General features: G+C 40.1%; 1 protein-coding gene across 1 annotated transcript in view; it reads left to right on the top strand.

Moving 5' to 3' along the window:
• ANKS1A (ankyrin repeat and sterile alpha motif domain containing 1A) overlaps nt 1–24457 on the top strand; it is a 198023-nt gene that overhangs the window by 160224 nt on the left and 13342 nt on the right. Inside the window, 8 exon segments of the mRNA XM_033917877.1 lie at nt 6534–6632; nt 8159–8311; nt 10185–10292; nt 13037–13201; nt 15869–15994; nt 17506–17577; nt 19108–19194; nt 22670–22807. Of these exon segments, the coding sequence (XP_033773768.1) occupies nt 6534–6632; nt 8159–8311; nt 10185–10292; nt 13037–13201; nt 15869–15994; nt 17506–17577; nt 19108–19194; nt 22670–22807 (948 nt within the window).

Below are 24457 nucleotides of genomic sequence, written 5' to 3'. Positions count from 1 at the left end.
TATATGGGTATTAACTTCCCATGTTGACAAGATGGCTTGTACCGTATCCATAATGCTTGTAGGCATTCCCAGGGGACCTAATGTGGGCAAAGGAGGAGTAGAGTTACAATATACACAGATACATATGCAATGTACACATACACATTTACACCAGCTTTTGAGCCTTTAGAAATTTGTGTATGTGAATTTGTGTTCTAGTAGGACTGGTTTGGGGGGCTTTTGTTCCCTTTATAAATTAGTCTTAAAATAGGTGTCTGTCTGGACTCCTCACATGGGCCTGGTTTTTTTTACAACGGGACACCTAAGGTGAGACTAAAATGAAAGAATGGTGGGGAATGGATGACAAATGGTATGTGCACCTCCTTAGAATAAGAAGGGACAGGCGTGTTTACTTTTTTCAGCTTTTCTGGCAAATCCATATGCTCTCGGTTGAATAAATACCTTAAATCATCTATTCATAGACCTAAGTGGTGCTACTGTGTTTATAGCAATCTCCACACACAGATCAACAATGCCAACCTCTTCATCGGTCTAATATTCTTTTTTAATTACTTCAAACTATTTCATTCTTCTTTTAAAGTGCTTAATAGTGCATTTAAAGTTTTAATAAATACTAGCCGTGTTTATAAAGATGAGTATTTATTAAAACTTTAAATGCACTATTAAGCACTTTTAAAAGAAGAATGAAATACAGTGGTACCTCGGTGTACGAGTGCACCAGTTTACGAGTGTTTTGGAAATCTTATTTGGAAGAAGAAAGGTGAGTGCTTTGTATACCCTGCATCTTAGGGGGTCATAAGATGCAGTTTCTTTACTTCCGCTAAATGTCCTCAAATCTATGAACAGCCTGTACAGATTCTGTGGGCTAGAATAGGAGAGCAAGGAGAATTCTTTTCAAATTGTCCTGTCCCTACTTTGTTTTATTTTTCCACAGATATATTTCTGCCTAAGGTAAACGAAAAAGAAATACTGTGTATTCTGGATTGGTTTGAGATGTTGGGTAGCATTTGAACTATCATCTAGAAGGATCCCGCTCTTTGGTACCCTGACCTTCTTTATCTTCCTAGCTCCTTTCCTATAACCCTTCATTGTAGCTCCTTTTCAACCTAACCCTGTAAACCGTGCCGAGCTCTACGCTTGTGGAGATGGTGCGGTATACAAACCTAAGGTTTAGTTTAGTTTAGTTTAGTTTTGCAAGACGAGCAAAACATTTGCAAAATTGGCGCCTCGGAAACCGAGCTCGCCTCGATTTGTGAGCGCCCTCTGCTAACCAGCACCCTTCCCCCCCTGCGATCCGGCCCCCCCCCCCCGCCACCATCGGGCACCCCCCGCCGCGACCTGAGGTCCCCCAACCCACCGAACCCTCTTCTTACTTCAGTGTAGCCTCTGCACCGGCACCGGCACCAGCATGTCCTACCGGTGCCCAAAGAACTGCCTCCTGTGCTGGGCCTTGAGCATGTGCGTATGCTCAAAGCCTGAGAGTTCACGTTCTCTCGAGAGAATGTGAACTCTCAGGCCTTTTGCTCAAGGCCCAGCACAGGAGGCAGATCTTCGGGCACTGGCAGGACATGCTGGTGCCGGTGCCGGTGCGGAGGCTACACTGAAGTAAGAAGAGGGTTCGGGTGGGTTGGGGGACCTCAGGTCACGGCGAGGGGGGTGCCCGATGGCGGCGGGGAGGTGCTGGATGGCGGGGGGAGGGTGCTGGTTTGCGGGGGGGGGCCTTCAGGGGGAGCAATGCCAGTTCTTGTGGGGGGGGAGCAGTGCTGCTGGCTTTGGGGGGGGTGGAGGGTGGGAACCTATCAAAGCGAATTTCCATTATTTCCTATGGGGAAACTCGCTTTGATAAACGAGCATTTTGGATTACGAGCATGCTCCTGCAACGGATTATGCTCGTAATCCAAGGTACCACTGTAGTTTGAAATAATTAAAAAAGAATACTAGACCGATGAAGAGGTTGGTGTTGTTGATCTGTGTGTGGAGATTGCTATACACACAGTAGCACCGCTGAGGTCTATGAATAGATGATTTAAGGTATTTATTCAACCGATTACTTATAGAGATAAACCTTAAATTAATTGATTTTGAGTATTGAAGCCTTTTGAGGTCTTGTAAATCCATATGCACAACATGTAGCAGTATGTGCATTCCAGTAACGTCCATGTGAAAATATGCTGCAGGATTTGAGGCCCATTTTACATGCTGAAGCAGTCTGTTTCCAAAGCCACAGCTACGTGTTTTGATGCTATCAGCTTCATATAAGGAGGGAGCTTTTAGTGTTCTGTCTGCCTCATCGTCTTTTGGAGGAACACATACAAAATAATCTATAGGTAGGACCATCCATACTGAAGTATTGCTAAATAAAATAAAAGCAGAGCTTAGTATAGATGAGAGAGAGAGATGAGACGATATTAGTGGAGAGACCGAATGGACTATCTAGACAGATTGAATGGGCTGCCTGGTCTTTATCCACTGATACACAGGATACAGTACATCAGACATGTCAAACTCTGGCCCGCGGTGTATTAAAAATTGGCGAACTCTCGCCGCTACCCCGAGCCTACTGTCCTCCTACTTCCTTCTGCTTTCTTCGGTGCTCGGCACCAACGCTGCCTGTCTCCTCTGCTTCCTGCTCCCCTTCTCTCCTCTCTCTTCGGCACCGCGTGTGCCGCGCTGGCTCCTCCCCTTTTCAAGGGGGAGTCCGGCGCTGCCTGTGATGCGTGGGGGGGGGGCGGAGCGAACTCTCGCCGCTACCCCGAGCCTACTGTCCTCCTACTTCCTTCTGCTTTCTTCGGTGCTCGGCACCAACGCTGCCTGTCTCCTCTGCTTCCTGCTCCCCTTCTCTCCTCTCTCTTCGGCACCATATTTTCATAAATAATATTATAAAAGGGCTGTCAGGAAATATTTGTCTTTTTGTAGAAAATAAAGGAAAGTTCTAGCAAAGCTTAAAAAAATGGTCTAGAGTTTGGTAGTTAAAATTATAAGATGAAAAAAATGAGGAGTCATATATTTGGGCTGTAAAAATCCAAGGGGACTAGTTCAGTACATGGGGTGATCTGTGCACAGAAGAAGGGTGGGATCTGGGAATGATCTTAGAGGTCAAATAGGTAGTTAAGGTGACAGAAAGAAGTTTGAGTGAATAAGGGAAAGAATGGTTGTAGGACAAATGAGGCAATATTGCCATCCAAGACTTCCTTTGGAGTACAGTGTGCAGTTCTGGAAAATGCATTTTCAAAATGTCATGAACCAGATGGGGGGATCCCTTCTAGTAACTGCTATCTAAAGCGTCTTTGTTCAAGTTTCTTTCTTATATGGTGACTTTGAACACTCTTCTTATGTCATCAGAAATATTGACTCTTACTCTGTTGCATAGAAATTTAAGACTTTTTATGTAAAAAAAATAAAACTTTTGAGGGATGCTCAGTTTTTTACTAATTCTAGTCAATGGTTGTTTTTTGTTTTTTTTTCTTGAACTTTAGATCAGTTTTTTGCATTTAATTCTTATTGGTCATGTAAACCACTTCGGCATCTTTCTTAAGCACAATGACTAGAATAGAGCTTATATGATCAAAATACTTATATACTGGAAGAGAGGCAGGATACAGACGACATAAGAGAGACATGTAAATACCTCTAAGATATAAATTCACAGGGGGTGGGCCTCTTCAATACAACATTCCTCTCCCAGTCCTCGAGGACAGCCAACAAGTAAGGCTTTCACAATATCTCTGATGAATATGCATGAGAGCGACTTGTATACAATGGCAATAGTAGACATATAAATCTAACTCAAACATTTTAGGAATACCCAGAAAACCTGACCCTGTTGGGTGGCCCATGAGGATTGGGCATGAATAACACTGCAATAGAACAAAAGGGGTCATACAATAAGGGTGAAGGGGGGGTAGACTCTGAAATAATTAAGGAAATGCCTCTTAGTTGTTTGTATAGTTATTTGTATAGTTGTTTTTCTTTGGGGGGTTTTCTTCTCTGTTTTCTGTTCATCAGTGTTCCTTTTCTTTTTCTTGGGGTTGTTGTTTTTTTTTTAATTATGCTTTGTCTTGAATATCAAGCTGGGACTTTGGATCATTTACTTTACTATTGTCCCTTGATACTGCAGTTTTGGAGGTCTACTTGGGACCAAGTAAATAATATGTTAGAGAATCCAGTGGCTTTATCTTATGATACTATTTTATTTGGTACACATAGAAACATAGAAAAATGACGGCAGAAAAGGGCCATAGCCCATCTAGTCTGCCCACACTAAAGATCCCCTTCCCTAAATTTATTCTCCTAGATATCCTATATCTCATCGAGTCTGCCTATTCCGATGACTCTCCCCCCACTATTACCCTCTTAGAAATCCCACATGCGCATCCCATTTATTTTTAAAATCTGGCATGCTGCTGGCCTTGACCACCTGCACAGGAAGTCTATTCCAATGATCAACCACTCTTTTGGGGAAGAATTACTTCCTGAAATCGCCATGAAATTTCCCGCCCATTTATGAGAGCTAAAATCCAATTATCAATGAGAAATAACAAACTTCTATTAGTAATGACAGGAGTTGCCTTGCAGCTCATTTTAAGAAATTGGAAAAACTGGGATAGGTTGAATTACTCATTTTGGTGGGATACCCCTGTGTTATACTTATAAAATGGAACGTTGCATGGCCATACAACAGGGACACTTTAAGAATTTTATGGATGTTTGGGAGCCATTGGCTAAATGTTGTAAAGAGGAATAATTTTTCATTTTGTGGACATGTAAACAGACACATCCTGTGGGGGAATGGAAATGGTATTGATATAGGAATTTATAAATAGTTTCATGAAGGTTTTGATTTATTTGTTTATTAACTGGGAGGGTGGGGAAAAATTTCTTTGTGCAGTAATATTTGTAAGGTTTGTTGCGCTTATTATATAATGTACAAATATGTGAATCATTTATTGTGCATTCGTAGTTTGAAAATCAATAAAGATTAAAAAAAAAAAAAAAAAATTAAGCGGTATAGCTAATGTAAATAAACATAAACACAGAAAGGATGGTAGCTTCCAGTGGAGGTCAAGGAGATAAAGATTGTGTTTGAAATCATGAAAGCGTGAGACAAGCACAGATATCTTTGAGGAGAAAGGAAAGGGACTGTAGAGCTGAGCAGTTAATGTGGATGATATTTATTTGCCATCATTTTGCTTGTAGTATATGACGGTAGATAAAGACTTGCATTGTCCGTTATATCCAGGTTGCTTGCTTTATTTTACTTGTAACTTTTATTTTCTTCCACTATGGATTGGTCTGAGAAAATGTTATATGTGTATATTATACAAAGAAGGGGATTAAAATATGTTGGAAATATATTCTTTTCTATTCTCATATAAAAAAAATGGAACAGATTATATAACATAAAAAAATCAATATAACAGTAAAATCAAATATAAAACAGCATAAGTGACTCAAATTTGCATAATGAAAATTATTCATATAGTTTTTCTGCTAACTTGTATATATACCCAGACCTAAAAATTCAAGTGAAGAATAAAATATGGGTGATTTTTTTTTTTTTTAACATTAAAAAAATCCTTCAAGAACTTTCACTCCAGAAGAGAGATTTTCCTTCCTGACTCCTCTCCACAAGGAAAAGATAGGATCTGGAGGCTAAATACAGTGATGTCAGATATTATATGCTTTTAGGTTGTTGATAATGGGATCAGTTTCTAAAGAGAAAGAGAGGCCAAGTCAATCCATGGCCTGCTAATAGTTTGCAAGATTACATTAGCATTCTGCTCTGTTAGGGCTGGTAGGATTTGGGTAATATATACAAAGTAGAGAATGACATGGTGGTACTTATCCGCAGGTAGCCACGGGTAACCCACCGAAACGGTGGGGGGGAGGAAGAAAAGTGCTCACTGCAGGCACGGGGACAAGGCCATTCACCGCTCCACGTGTGTATGGGTGGAAGCGTCAGAGGAGAAGCTTCTGCCCACACACACGGGACTGCAGGGCGGCACAGGCAGGTTTTGCCGGCATAAGTTTCTTTTCTAGAGCGCCACAAAGGTAAGGGGGAGAGAGGGAGGGAGATAGATTTGGCTGGAGTTAGGGGGGAGGAAATGGGCCACGTGCGTGATTGGTGACCGTGCACCTTCCCTCCCTTAAGTTTCTTTACGCCGCGAAGGTAAGAGGGAGGGAGATTCTCAGGCTGGTGAGAGGGGGAAGGGTGGATGCTACGGGGACGGGACGGTGAATGGGACAGAGTGGTGAAGGGGACAGATTTTTTTCCCGTGTCATTCTCTAGTACAAAGCTTTAAGAGCACCTGCATGCTCCATAGGGAAAAGTGGCTCCTGCTGGCACTAGAGATCTTAATGTATGTTCTCTCTCTTTTATGAAGCCAGCAGGAAATATTGTGAGTTTTAAAGAGAGACCTGGCCAGACAGGGGAAGCCAAATGTGTTGAACTTTATAGACTAATGACATTTTTAGCTCTAAGAAAAGCTGTGCGATATATACCTTTTTTTCTTATCTATTGCTGTTTTCCACAGGCCAGTAATGTCATGGAAGACCAGGATCTTCAGGAGATTGGGATCAATGATTATCAACACCGCCGGAAACTGTTACAGGCAGCACGATCGTTGCCCAAGGTACAAATCTTTACATTAAAAATCTTCTGCCCACCTTATCTTTTGCTAAAGGATTCACTGTACAGCAGAGCAGAATAAGAAACCTGTGAGTTCATACCATTTCTGATACCCAGCACTGTGTTAATAGTGTATCAAGGATCCTGCATTAATATAGTTTTCTCATAGAAAGCCCTGCAGCTAAAAGGATCCTGCCCACTACTGTAATTGCAATGGACAGCAGAACACTGTCATTTGCATTCCTAATAGTATTCATGAGAGTGTAATTTTTTTTTTTTCCTGTGGAGGATATCATGGAGAAAGAGACAAGCCATTTATCTAGAAAAGGACATTGAAAAATAGAGGCAGTTCAAAGTAGGACCACTAAGAAACTGCACTATAAGCCCATACACTCCTATTGGCAATCTTTTTTTTTTACGCTGGCTGCAGCGTTTAGATAAAATTTGGATACTCAGTACCCCTATTTTTGCTCTCCTAAGTTATCTAGATAATTGCCAACTCGTTCCACAGATTACCCTGGCATTAACTGAATAGATTTGGGACAGTCTGTAATGATACCATGGTCAATGGCACTTATCTGGTTAGTAGGTATTGGTTACCAGATAAATACCACTGAATATTAGGCTACTACTGTCTAGGGTGTGTTATGATCTAAACATTTCATATGTGTAATAGGCTTCCATCAAAGACAACAGTTACCATAGAATGAAAGCTCAAAGACAAGTGTCATAATATAAAACTAGCATTTTATCTATTTAACTTTTTAAGATAAGGAGGCCCATGTCCCACTGAATATCTGGTTAAAGCTATCCAGATAGGCTTAATCAGCTACCTTTAATATTGTTATTTGTGTGTCCTGGCTTAACCAGCTAAATTTAATTGGATAATACTTCTATCCAATGTATGGCCTGGTATTTTTTAATTGGATAAATATTACTCAGCCAATGAGTAAGCTGAACAGAATTTATGCAGTCTGTGAGCTAGAATTTTGAGAAGGCAAGGTTTGTCCAAGTTGCTTCCTAAGTTGCCTGAATAAATATTTTGAATATTGACGCCAAAGTGTTTTATAATGTCGATGATCACTGCTTTGTGTGTTACTGAAGGACAGAATGTAAAATTAACTAAAAAAGGAAAACAAGAAAGGAAGTGCTTTTTCTTGAAGGGCACTAGGTTCCTAGAACAGACTTCTAGCAGAGGTTATAAGAGCCAGAACAATGGTGGAATTCAAACATGCAGGAGAAACCCAAAGGAAGGGAGACCTGTGGCAGCACAGTAAGCAGGACTAGTTGGGCCGACTGGTTGAACCAAGTGGGCAAGGCGGGCCTTAATATTATGCAATTATACTAATACCTTGAATTTCATGTTCATAAGATACTCTTTGAACTGTAATATGAATAAAGTGAAATAAAGACTGGAAAGGAACTAGCTATGGTCTTGAATAAATTCAGAAAATGGATTTATGGGAGGAATCAGCACTGTTGAATGTTTCTGAAAACTGTCAACCATTCTTTTTCTGTTCTGTCATGTAGGTCAAGCCCTTGGGCTGTGATGGCAACAGTCAACCCTCTGTCCCCTCCTGGCTTGAATCCTTGGGTCTGCAGCATTATATTCATTCCTTTTTGTCTAGCGGCTACAGCTCAATTGACACTGTGAAGAACCTCTGGGAGCTGGAGATAGTCAATGTGAGTGATTGTTGGTCTCGACAGTGGAAGGCAGAATATTTTGCTGCCAGCCCTCCTCTTTCAGGGCTGTCCATTTCCACAGTTCAGCAGTTAAGTGAGTAGAAGTGCTGTACTGAAAGTATGGTTTGGAGTTTTGAGAGACAGCATCTCAAAATAGCAGAGGTATTGTGGATAAAATTCTCAGGGCAGGCTATGGATGGCATCCTCCTTTTCTACCCCTTGCTGACTGACTTTAAGGGCTCAACCAGCATACTTTCAGCCTGAGAAATGCTGATGTGACACTTAACAGAGGAGTAGAGAATGGCATGAGAGTAATACTAACTTATTGAAGAGGAGCTGATGGTCATTAACTGTTAGTTCCTTTATAGCTCCTCCCTGCTTATTAAATGGCATTAGATGGAAGTTCCTGAGCACAGAAAACATTCCTGGCATGTAGTCGAGCTCCACCTGTGCTTTACAGGTGCAGAGGAGAAACTTATAGAAACATGACGGCAGATAAAGGCCAAATGGCCCATATAGTCTGCCCATCCACAATAACCATTATTTCTTTCTCAGAGAGATACCACGTGCCAGTCCCAGGCCCTCTTGAATTCAGACACAGTCTCTGTTTCCACCACCTCTTCTGGGAGACTGTTCCACGCATCTACCACCCTTTCCGTAAAAAAGTATTTCCTTAGATTACTCCAGCTCTATGTTCAAGAGGAGTTATCCAGGGACTGTAGGAGTGGCTCCTACTCAGACAACTCCCACTCATCTGGTCCAGCCCAGATTTTCAGCAGTACTAACCTGGATAATGCCATTGAAATTCTGGACAGAGTGCTGTGGCACTATCCAGCTGGTATTGGAGAAGATCCAGGAATTACTTTGGTACCAACAGTATTCAGCATCAGGTTAATTTAGGACAGAAGAAAGGCTGTCCTACGTTAACAAGCTAGCAACCAGGGTATTAACCATGAATATCAATGGTAATGTGGTCGCTCCAGACCTGGATATTTAGTGCTGGGTCTAATTTAGCCAACAGAAGCCAGCACTTGAATATTGCCTCATATATTGTCGTAACTTCAAAGCAGATAATGAAATTTTCTAGCCAGAATATAATATATGCAGTCATTGGTTGTATCATCAACACATTTACTGGAGATTGGTGACCATACTGTAGTACTGAATGCAAGCAGTTTGTTGTCTAGTCTGTACCAAAATAAGTACATTAGACTAGATTCATCCATGGAATAAAGATCGTACTTAGGACCTTATAGCATTTCTACTGTAGTTATGTTAACTATCTTTTTCAGGACAATATTACTATTAAAATAACTTCTGTTACTGGGCAAGATTGCCTCTATACCTAGAATTTATTTAATTTCACACTAATCATAAAGCTCTAGGTAGGATATGAAACAATAAAAAATAGAAAATATTACTGAAGAATAAAATAAAATATGATACAAGACAGAAATTATAAAAAGCAAAACAATACATCCCTGCAAACCTCCATCATATAGTCTTCCCTCACCCAAGAAATAGCCTAATCAGAAATAAATCCCCCCGAAAATCAAAAATAACAAAATCTTTAACTAAAAAGCCTGACTTTCAAGAACATTCTAAAATGGTGTTCCATAATCAAGAGAGAGAGTCTTTCTGGTGCTCTTGATACAGCTTATAGTTCTCAGAGGAGGGAGCACTAGCGGGTATTATAGTGCATTCACTGTAATAAAAGTTTGACTGCTTGAAAGGAAGAGAGACTTTGGCCAATTGTTCTTTGGCAACTGTAGTTCTTGGCTTCAGGACTGCCTATCTGTAGGTGTGAGCAGAGGCGTGTCTACTTGGCATACCATACCTGTTACCACTTCAAGTCTTTGATTTCTTTTTGCAGGTTTTAAAGGTAAATCTGCTCGGTCACCGGAAGCGAATCATAGCTTCTCTGGCGGACCGACCGTATGAGGAGCCACCGCAGAAACCACCACGCTTTTCTCAGCTCAGGGTGAGACCACAACTGCTCTTCCTTGGGTGTCAAGTTTCTGCCATGTTTTTCCCTTCAAATAACATGATGTATACATCAAGTACTACAGCTTTGTTTGCTTTGCTTTTACTGTTTAGGAACCTCAAACTTCTTGCAGCATCACATAGATGAAAAATATTCATGGTCCCCAGTCAGAAGAGAAATCCACTTGTGCACCAGTTGAGAGCACCATGAGGCATGCATACCTAGTCTCTATATAGTATCCATTTTGCCCAAGATACTCGGGTGTCTTTTTTCATGTAGCCATTGCACACTAAAATACGAACTCCATCTGTGAGCTTCATGCTTTTTCACTGTTCAGTTTTATTTAATATACTACTATTTATCATTTCTATAGCGCTGAAAGGTTTACGCAACGCTAAAAAATTTAATATTCAATAGATGACCCCTTCTCAGAAGAGCTTACAATCTAATTTGAACAGTTTGTTTTTTCATCTCAGTGTTCAGGAGTTTCTGGTTGAAGGAATGATACAATGGGAGTTAAGAGTTGAAAGCAGTTTCAAAGAAGAGGGCTTTTATTTAATATACCACTTATAACAAAATAACTAGATGGTTCCCAATAAAATAAAAATTAAAAAGTCTGGGGGGGTTTAAGAAGGATGCATGAGAGCTGGGGTAGATGTGAATCGCTTGTTTACTCTTTCTAAAAATAGTAGCGGGTTGCCGTATTCTTAAAACCAAGGTTAAAATCTCAGTGGTTTACAATAAAAAAGGGTGGGGGGGTGGGGCAAATGCAAACAAGTAATGTAATGTAATTTATTTCTTATATACCGCTACATCCGTTAGGTTCTAAGCGGTTTACAGAAAATATACATTAAGATTAGAAATAAGAAAGGTACTTGAAAAATTCCCTTACTGTCCCAAAGGCTCACAATCTAACTAAAGTACCTGGAGGGTAATAGAGAAGTGAAAAGTAGAGTTAGAGGAAAAATAAAAATAAAATAAACATTTTAACAAGACAGCATTGATCTAAATACTTTGGAAGGTAGAAGAGAGGAGAGAAAGGAATAGAAGCAGAAGGGGGAGCCGTTGAACAGTAGAATTCTGGAGAAATTTAAATGATAGAAATAGAACAAAACAAAGACAAAAGGCAAAACAATAGATAAGATTAAAGATAAATCATAAGCTGGAAAGAAAAATAAAATAAAACAAGTAAAGAAAAGAGAAGTCCATAGGCTATTTAGATGGCTTAGGGAAATCCACTGCTTATTCCTAGGATAAGTAGCATAAAATCTGTTTAACTATTTGGGATCTGGGTTGGCCACTGTTGGAAACATAATGCTGGGCTTGATGGACCTTCAGTCTGTCCCAGTATGACAATTCTTTCCTTCTTAGTCAGCCAAGTGTAGGACAATAAAGCCATTGTGACATCACTGATGTGGTTGGATCTTAGGCATTGGTGGAATGAAGCATTATGACATCACAATCTCAACTCTGGAATGTTGCTACTCTTTGGGTTTCTGCTAGGTTGGGTTGGCCACTGTTGGAAGCAGGATGCTGGGCTTGATAGACCTTCAGTCTGTCCCAGTATGACAATTCTTTCCTTCTTAGTCAGCCAAGTGTAGGACAATAAAGCCATTGTGACATCACTGATGAGGATGTAAACTGCTTTGGTCTGTGAGTCAGCGAAGAGAGGTGCATTAAATAAAGATAACCTAACCTAGCCTCTGAAAATCTTAACTATGTGGCATTAAAGAGGCATTTCAATGTGACTAACTCTCGGATGTTGGGAAAGTTGAAATATTCCCCAATATAAAAAAAAGAATTTTATTTTAGAAGTTATGTTCTCCATGATTTTGTGCTATGATAAGATGCCAAGAGATGTCAGACTCTGTCCGTGGCAGGACTTCAGGATCTGAAAGCATGTGCCTCTGGTAGCTCTCTGATAGACTTAACAAACAAGTGAGGGATGGCCAGGTGCCAACCACCGGGAGGAGAGTTTAGAATTACAGAGATGTACAGTACTGCTCTGTACCTATGAAGATGAAAATCTGGAATGTAGTTCAGACAATTCTTTATATCAGTGGTTCCCAACCCTGTCCTGGAGGACCACCAGGCCAAACGGGTTTTCAGGCTAGCCCTAATGAATATGCATGAGATAGATTTGCATATAATGGAAGTGATGGGTATGCAAATCTGCTCCATGCATATTCATTAGGGCTAGCCTGAAAACCCGATTGGCCTGGTGGTCCTCCAGGACAGGGTTGGGAACCACTGCTTTATATAATGCACTCAGAATTCACAGTCTTCTACAGTGATAATGAGAGTGTGCAAATTATGACTTCTGGAGTTGGAATTGGAATGTGTATCTCCAGGTATTGCAGCTCTGTCTTGCAACCTAAGAAAAATCTCAAACTTGCCAACTATGTACAGAAGTCCATGGTACTTTGTAACTATAGACCTTTTACATGTTTACAAAAGGAAAGTATGGGTGCTTATCTTTTGAAAACATTTCCTTAAGTACAAAGAAGCACCTGCTTTTAGTGTGAGTGAAATTTCACTGGAAAATAAAACAGACACATTTGATAATTGCTTGTTTTTCTTCCCCCAACTTAAACATGCCTTTGCGAATGCATCCTCACAACCCATGTATGTAATGCATAAAGCTGTGTGGCTGGATTAAGAGAAGGCAGTTGTCTGACAAGGTGCTTACTACTGGTGGTTTGAGGCATTTATTGGCATGCTTCCTCTTCCTCTGACTGCAGTGCCAGGATTTGCTGTCCCAAACTTCGTCTTCCATCAGCCAGAACGACTCCTGCACAGGCCGGTCCACAGAGATGCTGTTACCGTCAGAAGATGTCGGGAGGAGGCGGCATGACAGTGGTCACGAATTGGCGTTGCATCAGAGGGGAGACAGATATAAAATGCAGGTCAGAACTATTTTACAGTAGATTGTGATTAATAAAGGCAGGACATGTCTTCTGTGTAGCAGAATATTCATTATTCACCACAAAACAACTAGCTAACTAGTCAGTACTCAGTTCTTGAGGCCATCTGGGGCTCCCTGTCAAGGCATTGTAATCTTTTCTGTGAAAAATAACATTTGAATGCACTGTCTAGGCGGAAAGTGGCTACTGTGCCTTGTGGGTTCTGATGCCCAGATATGGCCCTGATTATCTGGGTTAGATTCAACTTGTGGCAGTCAGTAGTTGTAAAGCCATCGAACTCCTCAGGCTGAATATCAGAGGTTAATGTGTTATTGGGGGATTGTTGCTCTTCAGTGACACTAAATGAATCCACGTACAGATTATGGAGCTATATTGTCATAAGCACCAAAGCATGAAATAAATTGAGCAGAGACCCTGGAGTTTTGATTATTCGTAAAGCTAATTGAATCTGAATTTAGATATGATGGGGTGGTGGTAAGGTAGGGATGGGACGTTCCTGGATCTTGTAAATTTTTTCTTTCTGGTCTTGAGCAATAAGCATAATAATGTGCTTTCTTCTTGACAGCTGTGATTAAGGTCAGGCATCAGAACTCTAAGCAAGAATTTGCACCCTGGCAGCAGCAGATAGGCCAGGGCTGCAAATGCTGCAAATGCAATATTCATAGCCCTTAGGAGCAGGGACAGGGAATGTCAGGCATTGCACCACAGTGATAACTTATTTAAGCAAACTCAGGGCACACACACGCCAAGCTTCAGAAATAAATGATGTTTATAGCCCCTTTTCAGGAACTGTTGTTGTAGTGGTTGGGTTAGGGTAGTGGGGGATAAGCCTCAGGTGTTTGCAATGAAGGGAGGAGCCTATTCTGTAATGGAATCTAGATTCCCTTATGGAATACTTTTGTAGCCTGGTACTGATACACCTACCATTTAGGTATCTGCACTTAACAGCCATAGAGCTGGCTTAAGCTGGGGCATCTAAATATGGCAGGGACATGTATAACTTACAGTATTCAATAAAATTCAAGTTTATTAAAATCTTGCTATCCCGCTCCATTAGTTACCCTTCTGGGTGGCTTACAATCTAAAATATGACAGTTTTATAAATGAAGAAATAGTCAAAACAATACAAGAATCCAAGGTTAAAATCGAACTACAATTTACTTTATAAAAGAGGGGATAGAGAAGTACAAATTGGTAGTCTTGTGTTCTGCAGTCTTTCCCCAGGATGAGAAAAATCCAATATTTCAAACTTCTTATTATTGTGTATTATAAGCGTCTGCAAATAAAAATGTTCCAGATCTGTTAGAGCAGTGTTTCTCAACAAGCGGTACAGTACCCTTAGGGGTACGCGGCCTGGTCGCCACAGAGGATATTCCCTGCCGGTCAGTAGAAGCCACTGCTGCCGGGGATCCCTGCCTGCCAACCCCGAAGCCGACCCAGTTACTTGTTGGAGCCACATTTGCTCCTTCCGCCCCCAGCGAACTTTATGCAGGGAAGCGACTCGCATGCTGCACATAAGTAGTTGACCCATAAACCACCTCTCCAACATCAGAGTTGATGTCAGAGGGAAGGCTTGTGAGCCAGCCATGTGCAGCATGTGAATCGCTGCTTGCGCCGTCCCTGCACGGAGTTCACTGGAAGTGGAGGGAGCGAGTGCGGCTTCAACAAGTAACTGGGTCAGCTTCAGGTGTGTGTGGGGGGGTGCAGGCAGGGAGGGAGGGATCCCGGTCAGCGGCTTCAGCATGGGCAGGTAGGCAGGGATCCCCCGGCATACAATTTAATTTTGGGACAAAGGCATAGAGGGGAGTACAAACTTGACACAGAAAGAAGGGAGGTGGTATGAACATGGGACACAGAAGGGAGGGAGGAAGGGAACAGTAACTTGGGACATAGGAATAAGGGAATAGAAAGGGAGAATTGTTGGGCATGAGTGTGTGAATGAGAGATGATGCACATGGGGAAAGGAAAATTGGGCAGAGAGAGAGGAGGAAGAGATGAATGGAAAATAGAAGGATGAGAGGGAGAAATGATGTGTATGATGGTGGAGAGGGACCAGAGGGACAGATTGAAGGGGATTCAAGGGGGAGCAATGTTGGACATAGTGATGGAGGGAGAGAGGTGGTATTGTGCTGGAGAGGGGTGATAGAAGGAGAAATGGGCATGGGGCTAGTCGGCAGTGGTGAAAAATGCTGCACATGATTCGGGGTTGAGAGGGAGAACTTTTGGATCCAAGTTTCGTTTTTCTTTGATATACCGTCGGGCGTATGCGTTGTGCGGGCAGTCACAAATTTTCTAAAACCTTAGTGGCAATACACTTTTACCACTGTCTGTACCGGACTCCATGGATGATGTCGCCCACATGTGAGAATGTATGCCTCCTGTCCCTGGATAACAATTATTATGCTAAGTAACTGTGCTTTATATACACTGTGTGTGATTATATTTGTATATAATTGTTGACATATAAGTATTGGTTATGTTGAGATAATACAACTTATTTCTATAATGCTGCCAGATGTATGCAGTGCTGTACATTAAACATGTAAGAGACGATCCCCTGCTCAGTAGAGTTTACAATCTAATTTAAAATAGAGAAATAGGACAGATATAGTGAAATGATCCTTCTGAGTTTCCCTTTCTGTTTTGCAGGAGGATTACAGAGAGCCAAAACTGACTCTGAGACCTCCAAGTCTTGCTGCACCTTATGCCCCTGTCCAGAACTGGCAGCACCAACCTGAGAAACTCATCTTCGAGTCATGTGGTTATGAAGCAAATGTAAGTGGTCCTAGCTAAAGAGGTCCAGATCTGTGGAAGCTGGGCTTTGCACAGAGACGACACAGCATGCAGCAAACTTGGAAAAAAAAAAAGCAGAAGGAAAACCAAGCAACATTAATGAAGTTCTTTATTGTCTTCCTTTGGTTAATGGTCTATAAAATTATAAAATCTGCAGAGAGGCTCTGATGCAAATAGCTTGCTATATGCTAACTAAATTAAGAATGAGCCCTTATGAGGAATTACATTTTCACTCCTCTAAATCTTCATTAGAGGTGAAACCATTGTTTTTTTTCATATGAGACTCTCTGTAATTCCTAGCACATATCTTCGTAGCTTAAATCTGTTTTACACTTAAGTTACTGACCCTCCCCCTACACTTAAGTTACCAACCTTCCACCCTTTATTAAGCCGCAGTAGAGGTTTCTACCGCGGCTCGGAGCACTAAATACTCAGACACTCATAGAATTCCTGTGAGCTTCAGAGTATTTACCACGCCAGGCCACAGTAGAAGCCTCTACCGCAACTTTAGTAAAAGAGGACCCAAGAGGAAATAGAATACACAGCTCAGGTCTGTTTTCTTTGGAGTTAATTTTGACAGATAGATCCTGATTTTGTTCAGCATTTCTATGTACACCAAACTAGGACATTTTAGAACAAATTACTTGCAGGTGCAAGTCTTCTCCCAATGGAACTGTTCCTGCCCAATACACTGCTGGACCACCAGGGATTCAAAATGGTACACAAGGGGAGATAGGAGGGAGGTACAAAAAATTGTCAGATTACACCACGACAGGAGACAGGTGGTTTCCCTCTTGTCCCGGCCCACCAGGTCATATGGCAGGCCGGCAGAGTCCTGCAACAAGCCCAGGAGGTGGGCGGTTGGGCACTGACACAAATATAAGACAAGACCCCCCCATTTTTGGCCCTTTTTTTTTTTTTTTTTTTGTCCCCAAAAATCTCATCTTATATTTGAGTATATATGGTAAGTGGATGCTTTTCCAAATGTGTCCAGGTGGCTCCAAAGCCAGTATGTTCAACTGAATATGCATGATGAAATTTGTATATGTTGCTTCCAATGTATGCAGATTTATAACATAACAAAAAAACTTAGGAAATGATAACAAGTACCACTTCCAGAGAGTATAAATCCAAAATATATTCTCTTATATTATAATTCTAGCTACTCAGGAAAAGGCCTACGCGCAGTCCTATCACAGACTGAAACTTCAGTGTAGCTGCTCCTTGCTCCAATCATTGGCCAAAAAACCTGAGAGTTTATTCAGTACATTCAATAATCAATAAAGATTGCCATGTTTACAAAAGTGTTCATCTCACTTGATCACTTTTATTTCTGCTGATGACTGCCTGATTTCTCACGCTCCCAAGTTGAATTTATGCATAATTCCATTGTCATTGCTAGTCTCATCTTTGCTTGCTACATAGTTTAGAAAATAAGGACTTATGTTATTGGGCAAGTATTTAGGATCTGATCTCCTTCTGTCCCTTTGCAGTATTTAGGCTCCATGCTGATTAAAGACCTCCGAGGCACTGAATCAACACAGGATGCCTGTGCAAAGATGAGGGTGAGCACCCAGTGATGCCAACTCTATGGGATCAAGTATTGAGTTTGTATGAATCAGAGAAAGATAAACAGGCAGACAGAGCTCTTCAGCTCTAGACAGTGGAATACAACATTTTAACTGGATTCAGGCATGTGTAATACAGATAGGGAGAACAGAGGTAAGAGTGAGGTTTAAAGGCCAGGTAAAAAATATAAGTGGCTGGTACTGGTTTAAGTATGGTAATTTATATGCTCACCCATCCAAACTGGTAAAAAAAACTTTCTGTCTCTGCTGTGTGGCACCTGATACGTCTGAGAAGAGTTGAATCCTTTGTCCACAAAAAGAAGAATCTTTATACTGAGGATATGCTTTCATAACAGAACTCCTATATCCGACAAATTGCTAATGATGTTGCTCTCTTAGAAGTATTATCCTGTGAATCTTCCAAAAAAGCAATTAGACTAAGACTATCAGGGGCACTTAAAATGTCAGCCTCCCCTTCTGTTGTAGCCAACTGTAATATATTAGTAGGAAAGTAAAAAAAAAAAAATTGATAAAACAATAGCTTTCAAATTTGGAAGTTTCAAGGGTTCAGAGAAATACTTCCTAAGCAAATTCTCGGGTTACAAAAGATATGTAAGAGGAAAATTTAAAAATCTGAGATTATTGGATCTAAGAGAATTTTCCATAGATTCAAGTTTTTATTCCATACTTTTATTCCAACACCAAAGGCAAGTTACAATATAAAACAACAACTGTTACATAAAATGTCATGATATATAACACATTATCAAATAAAAATAATCAATAAATAAACCTATTCCACATTAAATGCAACCAATCTTTTATTCCAATAATGGAGAAAGAATGCAGGATCTAAGACTAAAAAGAGAAATGGAGGTATGTCTAGTAATAAATCACTTCCTTATCCCACCCAGTTAGTCCAGACACTTGAGCTGGTCTTGTCTTTCCAGCAGTTGGAGAAAAAATAAACCACTGAACATCATCCTTTAGGTATCCTAATCACTCACCAATCGGTATATTTCAGTTTCCATATTTTTGAAAACTCTCTTCTTTCCTACTGAGGTAGATAAATTATTGAACACCTCCTTGTAGCATTGACCACTTTTGGATGTTCTGATTATAAAATAGTTTGGGTTTTTTTATCGTTTCTGGGACTGTGGGGAATTGGTGACCTTTTCTGATTTGTTATCAAACTACTGGCTGATGAATGACTGCACAGGATACTTAAAAGATGTCACTGGTTCAGTGGTTTTCAGTCTCCATCTGCTGGCAGAAGGCGGCAAACCCAAGTGTCTGGAAGGAACTCGGGGAAAAAATGAACAGGTAAGCCCTAATTTCTCCTTTGTGTGAAACAAGACTTGTCTGAAGAAGAACTTAATATTTCTTGGTTAAGATGTGACATTGCCTACAATGATCCTTGGGGAATACATAATATGTTAGATCTCAATTGTCCTGGGGAGATGATGATAAACTGTACAGAATGATGGCAGTGGTATTATGTATGATTGCTTTTTATTTTGTTTAAAGAAATCCACTGAGCAAATGAAGAAAATTCCAATTATAATATTATCCATCACTTACAAAGGAGTGAAATTCATAGATGCTTCCAACAAGGTAAGACAGAGAAGTTTTGATACTATATCTGTGTTGTGTCCACTTATATAACATGTAGAACACCAAACAACTCTGTAGAGCTTAAATGGCAAACAAGTTTTAATTTAATTTAATTTCCATATTTATATCCCGCTTAACCACTAAATTCCAAGCGGGTTACAATAAAAGATAATACAATATCAAAAAAATTTACAAACTGTTAAATACATCTTAAATATAATCATAATATCCATCCTACTTAATCAAATATATTTCTGAAATAACCATGTTTATATTGCTTTCCTAAAAAGCTAGCCATGTAGAGATAGTTCTCTTTTTGACAGGGGCTCCAAGTCTATTAGGATCGAAGGACAAGTACAGTAGAAGTTCTGTGAGGCTTGGTCTGATGTAAGTAATAAGCAAGAGTAGGTTTTCTAGAAGCTTCACTGATGGCTGATGCCAACAGTGGAAAAGCATCTACCTCTTGGGAGAAAGATAAAATGATGTGAGTGTTAACAAACGTAGATTGGGATAGAGTAGAGATCCTTTGTTCTGTGTCAGCAACGTTAGAAAGATTAAAAGTGTGATGAGTTCCCATATACTTTACTGTAGGAGGAGAGGGAATCATGGCTGTCATAGCGATCAAGGTGGCTTAATCTTGGCGAAGTTTGAGTAGAGTTTTCCCTAGTAGAGGACTTGGAGGATAAGCATAAAGAAAATTGTCTTGTCAGTCAAGGAGAAAAGATCAGACTCCAGACGATTGGGAGTGTAAATTCTGGATCAAAAGGCTGGAAGCTTGTGATTGTGGGGGGACACAAATAGATCCACTTATGGATGCCTCCAGTCTTTGAATATTTGCCATAGAACAGCTTGGGTCTGTTTCCTGCCTCATGCTCCATCAAAGACATCATTTAGATATAAGGATTTCAAGTCTTGCAGTCATCTGAAAACAGTTGCATAATGTCATTTTGCCCACTTTGCCATTCATTCTGACAGTTCATTCAGGTGTAACACTTTAAACATGGCTCATTAGGTCATGTTTCTGCTATCTGTTTGCTTTGTGAAACTAAGGATTGTCTGCACTTGTCCCATGCCACTTTAACATTTATTAATATTTTCCAGTGCAATAGAGATGGTATGCTGAACCAAGGGTCTTGTTCCCATGAGTCCAGTCCGTTGCAGGAGATTCTGTTCACTGTTTTCAGCACTTCCTCCTCCTCCCTTCTCTCTGCTGCCCCTAGTCAGTTATGTCTTCTGTAAGCGAGCCTGCAGGAGCAACTTTGATCTGCTCGGTCTTCTTTTTTGTTTTTAAATTATGTTTTTGTGGGATTTCTGTTCCTTTTCAGCTCCAGTGACTGCCTAGCCTGCGTGAGAGGAGCAGACTTCGGTCTGCAGCTGACAGGTGGATTCCTAGGGGGGTCAAGCTCAGCCAGACTGCTTGAACAGTAGTGCTGGGGGGGGGGTTCCCCTTCTATTTGCTCACTCCTTGACTTGATCAGGGGTGCTAGCACAAACTATACGGGCATCAATTGCATTTCTTCAGGGTGCACACGGTGTCAGTTGTATTTTCTTCCCCCCTCTTTGGATTTTGGTCCCGGGGGTTGAGGCTCAGTCTGGCTGTGGCCCAACTGGCAGCTGAAGTGTCATAAGAGGCAGATTTCCTGGTCCTCTCCTAATTCCAGCTACCCTGAGAATCCACAGGGCAGTTCAGAGGGGAGGAGGGGGTGTCTGAATTTGCTATTTTTGTGGCGATAACTTGTTATAGCCTTGTTCCCCCACCCCCAAAATCCTAAAATTGCTGGCTTTTGTGGTCCTCTGCTGGAGGTATAGCTGTTTTTTCAGTGGGAAATCCTGGCAGCAGCCATCTTGGATTTTTTTTCTTTTTTTTTTCTTTATAATATCTTTATTCATTTTTAAATCAAATAACAAGTGCACAAAAATATATCATAAATTAATTTCAATATAGCACTGTATTATCTAACACATAAAATCTAATAGTATAAAAACCCCATCATCAACCTTCATCAATTTCTCAACAAAATATATTATACAATACATTATAAACATAGCTTTTTAAATTTCACCCCAAATCCTCCCTCCCCCTTGAGTGTGCTTAAATAAATCTGAAAAGGAAAAGAAAAGAATTGATGCCTATTCATCACAATACTTTTCCAATGGCCCCCAAATCTTTGCAAAGTTATTATAGTTCCCTTTTTGCAACGCTATTGCTCTTTCCATCTTAAAAATATGACATAACAAATTCCACCAGAATGTATAATTAAGATATTGTTGCTAGCCAGCGGTGGGGTTAACCTTGGGGGGAAGAGAAATTCCCCAAAACATGGAGAAAAAACCTCAATGTCTTATTTTAGAGACTGCAATCAATACTGATTTCAAGCCACTCCGCTATTATCATGGGCAGTAAAAAAAAAAATTCCACGCAGTAATGAAGCTTTCAAATGGGGGCTCAAACCCACCACTGTGCACAGGGTTTAACGGCTCAAACTTGTCAGTAAACAAAAGACAAAAAAATTATAAAAATACTCAACTTAAGGGTATTATTAGCTGGTGCTCTTTCCGCCACTACCCTAATGGAAGTAGTAAATCCCAATTGTAAACCTTCCATGGCAACGTGACTCAGGCAATCCTTCCTTGCTGGAACCAAGCCTTGGAAGAAGGGTTGCCCGAGTCGTGTTGCCACGGAAGGTTTACAATTGGGATTTACTACTTCCATGAAGTCAGCGCTAGAAAGGGGCAACAGCTAATAATCTTAAGCTGAGTATTTTTGTAATTTTTTGTCTTTGTTTTTTGACAAGTTTGAGCTGTTAAACCCAGTGCACAGTGGTGGGTTTGAGCCTCCATTTGAAAGTTTCATTACTGCATGGAGTTTTTTTTACTGCCCATGATAAGAATGGAGCAGCATGAAATCAGTATTAATTGCAGTCTCTAAAATAAGATATTGAGGCTTTTCCTCTACATTTTTTATAATGTTTTTCTCCTGAGGTTAACCCCACCGCTGGCTAGCAACAGTATATAAAATTGCTTGAATGCTAAATCATTGCCATGTCTTGTCTTTGCATAACAGGTGATTGTTAATTGCCCTATTTTGGCAATGATTTTGTCATTGTGTCCTGAGTAGAATGAGGAAGCAGGGTGTTGACCTGTAAATTGTACAGGCTGAATCCATTGGAGAGCACTAGTGCTCAGTTGCACAAGAGGAATGAAGTCTAAGTAAGCAATCATTAAAAGCAAACCAGAACCCGAGCTGCCTAGAAATAGCCATTAAGTATTGAAATTAATATACTGTCTGAAAAAAAATCACTTCTCAGATTTAAAGAAAACAATAAGTATAAAAAGATCCATGTTCTGTCTTGCTTGCCAAGAGTATTAAAATGTCTAATTCATGGGCATGTGCCGCAACTCTTCTGGTAAGAGAGAGATGAGGCCCACATGCCCCTCTGTTCACTCTTCTTTCTCTCTCCTCCTTTTTGGACAGAACGTTATCGCCGAGCATGAAATTCGGAACATCTCTTGTGCAGCTCAGGACCCAGAGGATCTGTGCACCTTTGCCTATATCACTAAGGACCTGCAGACCAGCCACCACTACTGCCATGTTTTTAGCACTGTGGATGTGGTGCGTGTCTGTGGAGGGGCGAGAACAGCAAGAGGGATCTGTGATGGTTTATATCATTGTTATTGACAATAATAGATGGCAGATTGCAGAATGTGGCATGAGACTAGAGAAAGGGTTTGTGGGATGGACACCAAGCATCATTTTCTGAGTGCTTGAAAACTGTCACCTGGACCCATGTGGATATAAAACAAAGGAGCCACAAATTATCAACACCGAAGCTGAGGATCAAAAGTTGGCCAAGTTTGTTGGAGTACCTATAAAATTAAAATACTGATATATCAACAAATATACTTAAGTAATTGTAAAAAAGACAATATATAGTAAATAATTAATGACAAATGTAAAGCAGTTATGAAATGAGCATATAAACAAAAGTCATATTAATATAAAAATATTAGCTACATAAAAATATTTTTTAACTTAAAGAAGTGGAGTGGATATTTTTGCAAAGGATATGACTCCCATGTTATATGACCTATAAATAGTAATTATGGGCCTCTTACAAAGCTGTAGGTTTCAGATCATTTACTGCACTGGCTTGCGGTAATCAGCTTTGTAAAAGAGGCCTTATGTCAATAGTGAATGTGTTATCTAAAGAACAGGGACTGATTCAGTATAAACCACTTAGGATATAAGTGGTATATAAAAATACATATATAAATAAATAATATAGTATAATATATATAAATAATACAATATAACAAATTCTCCCATAAGATGAGCTAGAAACCTTTTCTTAAAAATAAATATATTGTGTATCAAATGAGAAAAAAAAATGTGTGGAATCTGAATAACGTGTAACTACAACCAATGGGGTCACCATTGAAGGAATGTGAAATAAAAAAGCAAAAACTAGTAATGCAATGATATTGGTATTATAATTTTTTAAAGCAAAATGCCAGCATTGCTATTACTGTGTAAATCCTCTATTATGAATAGATGAAAACCAAACCAACGTTTTTCTGAATAAAATTGGGGATTTACATAGTATTTATAGCAATGCATTTTGTTTTTTAAAAAAATGTTTGCTTGGCACTTCTTATACCTGCTTTGTTGAGAAGCAATTTACAAAACTACAGGAAACTAGGGAAGATCAGTAAGAAGCAGAGTATTCCAGGCATCATATTTAATTTTTTTTTTTTCATTTCACATTCCTTCAATGACCCCATTGGTTGTGGTTACATATTGTTCATGTGTCACTCTTTTCTTTTTTTCATTTGATATGCAATATGCTTTTTTAATGAAGAGTATTGCTTTCGATATGGAAGTATTTTTATGATTTTATGGTAGATAATTATAAAGGATTACTCCTTATTCTTTAAACCAGTGATTCTCATCCCAGTCCTTGGAACACACTTAATCAGTCAGGTTTTCAGGATACCCACAAAGAATGTGCATGAACTACATTTGCATAGAATGGAGGTAATGTGCACACATTTATTTCATGCATATTCATCGTGGGTATCCTGAAAACCTGACATTCACGATGAATAGAATTATCAATAGAACATAGATGTCATATGTTTTGCAAAACTATCCACTCTGCTGCTTTATCTCATGGGTGATCACACACATAAAGGGGTCCTTTTACTAAGGGGCGCTAGCCATTTTAATACGCGCTAAATAGACTATAATGGATGCATTAGCATT

The sequence above is a fragment of the Geotrypetes seraphini genome, chromosome 13 (genome assembly GCF_902459505.1).
Source record: "Geotrypetes seraphini chromosome 13, aGeoSer1.1, whole genome shotgun sequence".
Lineage (NCBI taxonomy): Eukaryota > Metazoa > Chordata > Amphibia > Gymnophiona > Dermophiidae > Geotrypetes > Geotrypetes seraphini.
Note: the sequence above shows the minus strand (reverse complement) of the source record. Positions and strands in the feature narration are given on the sequence as shown.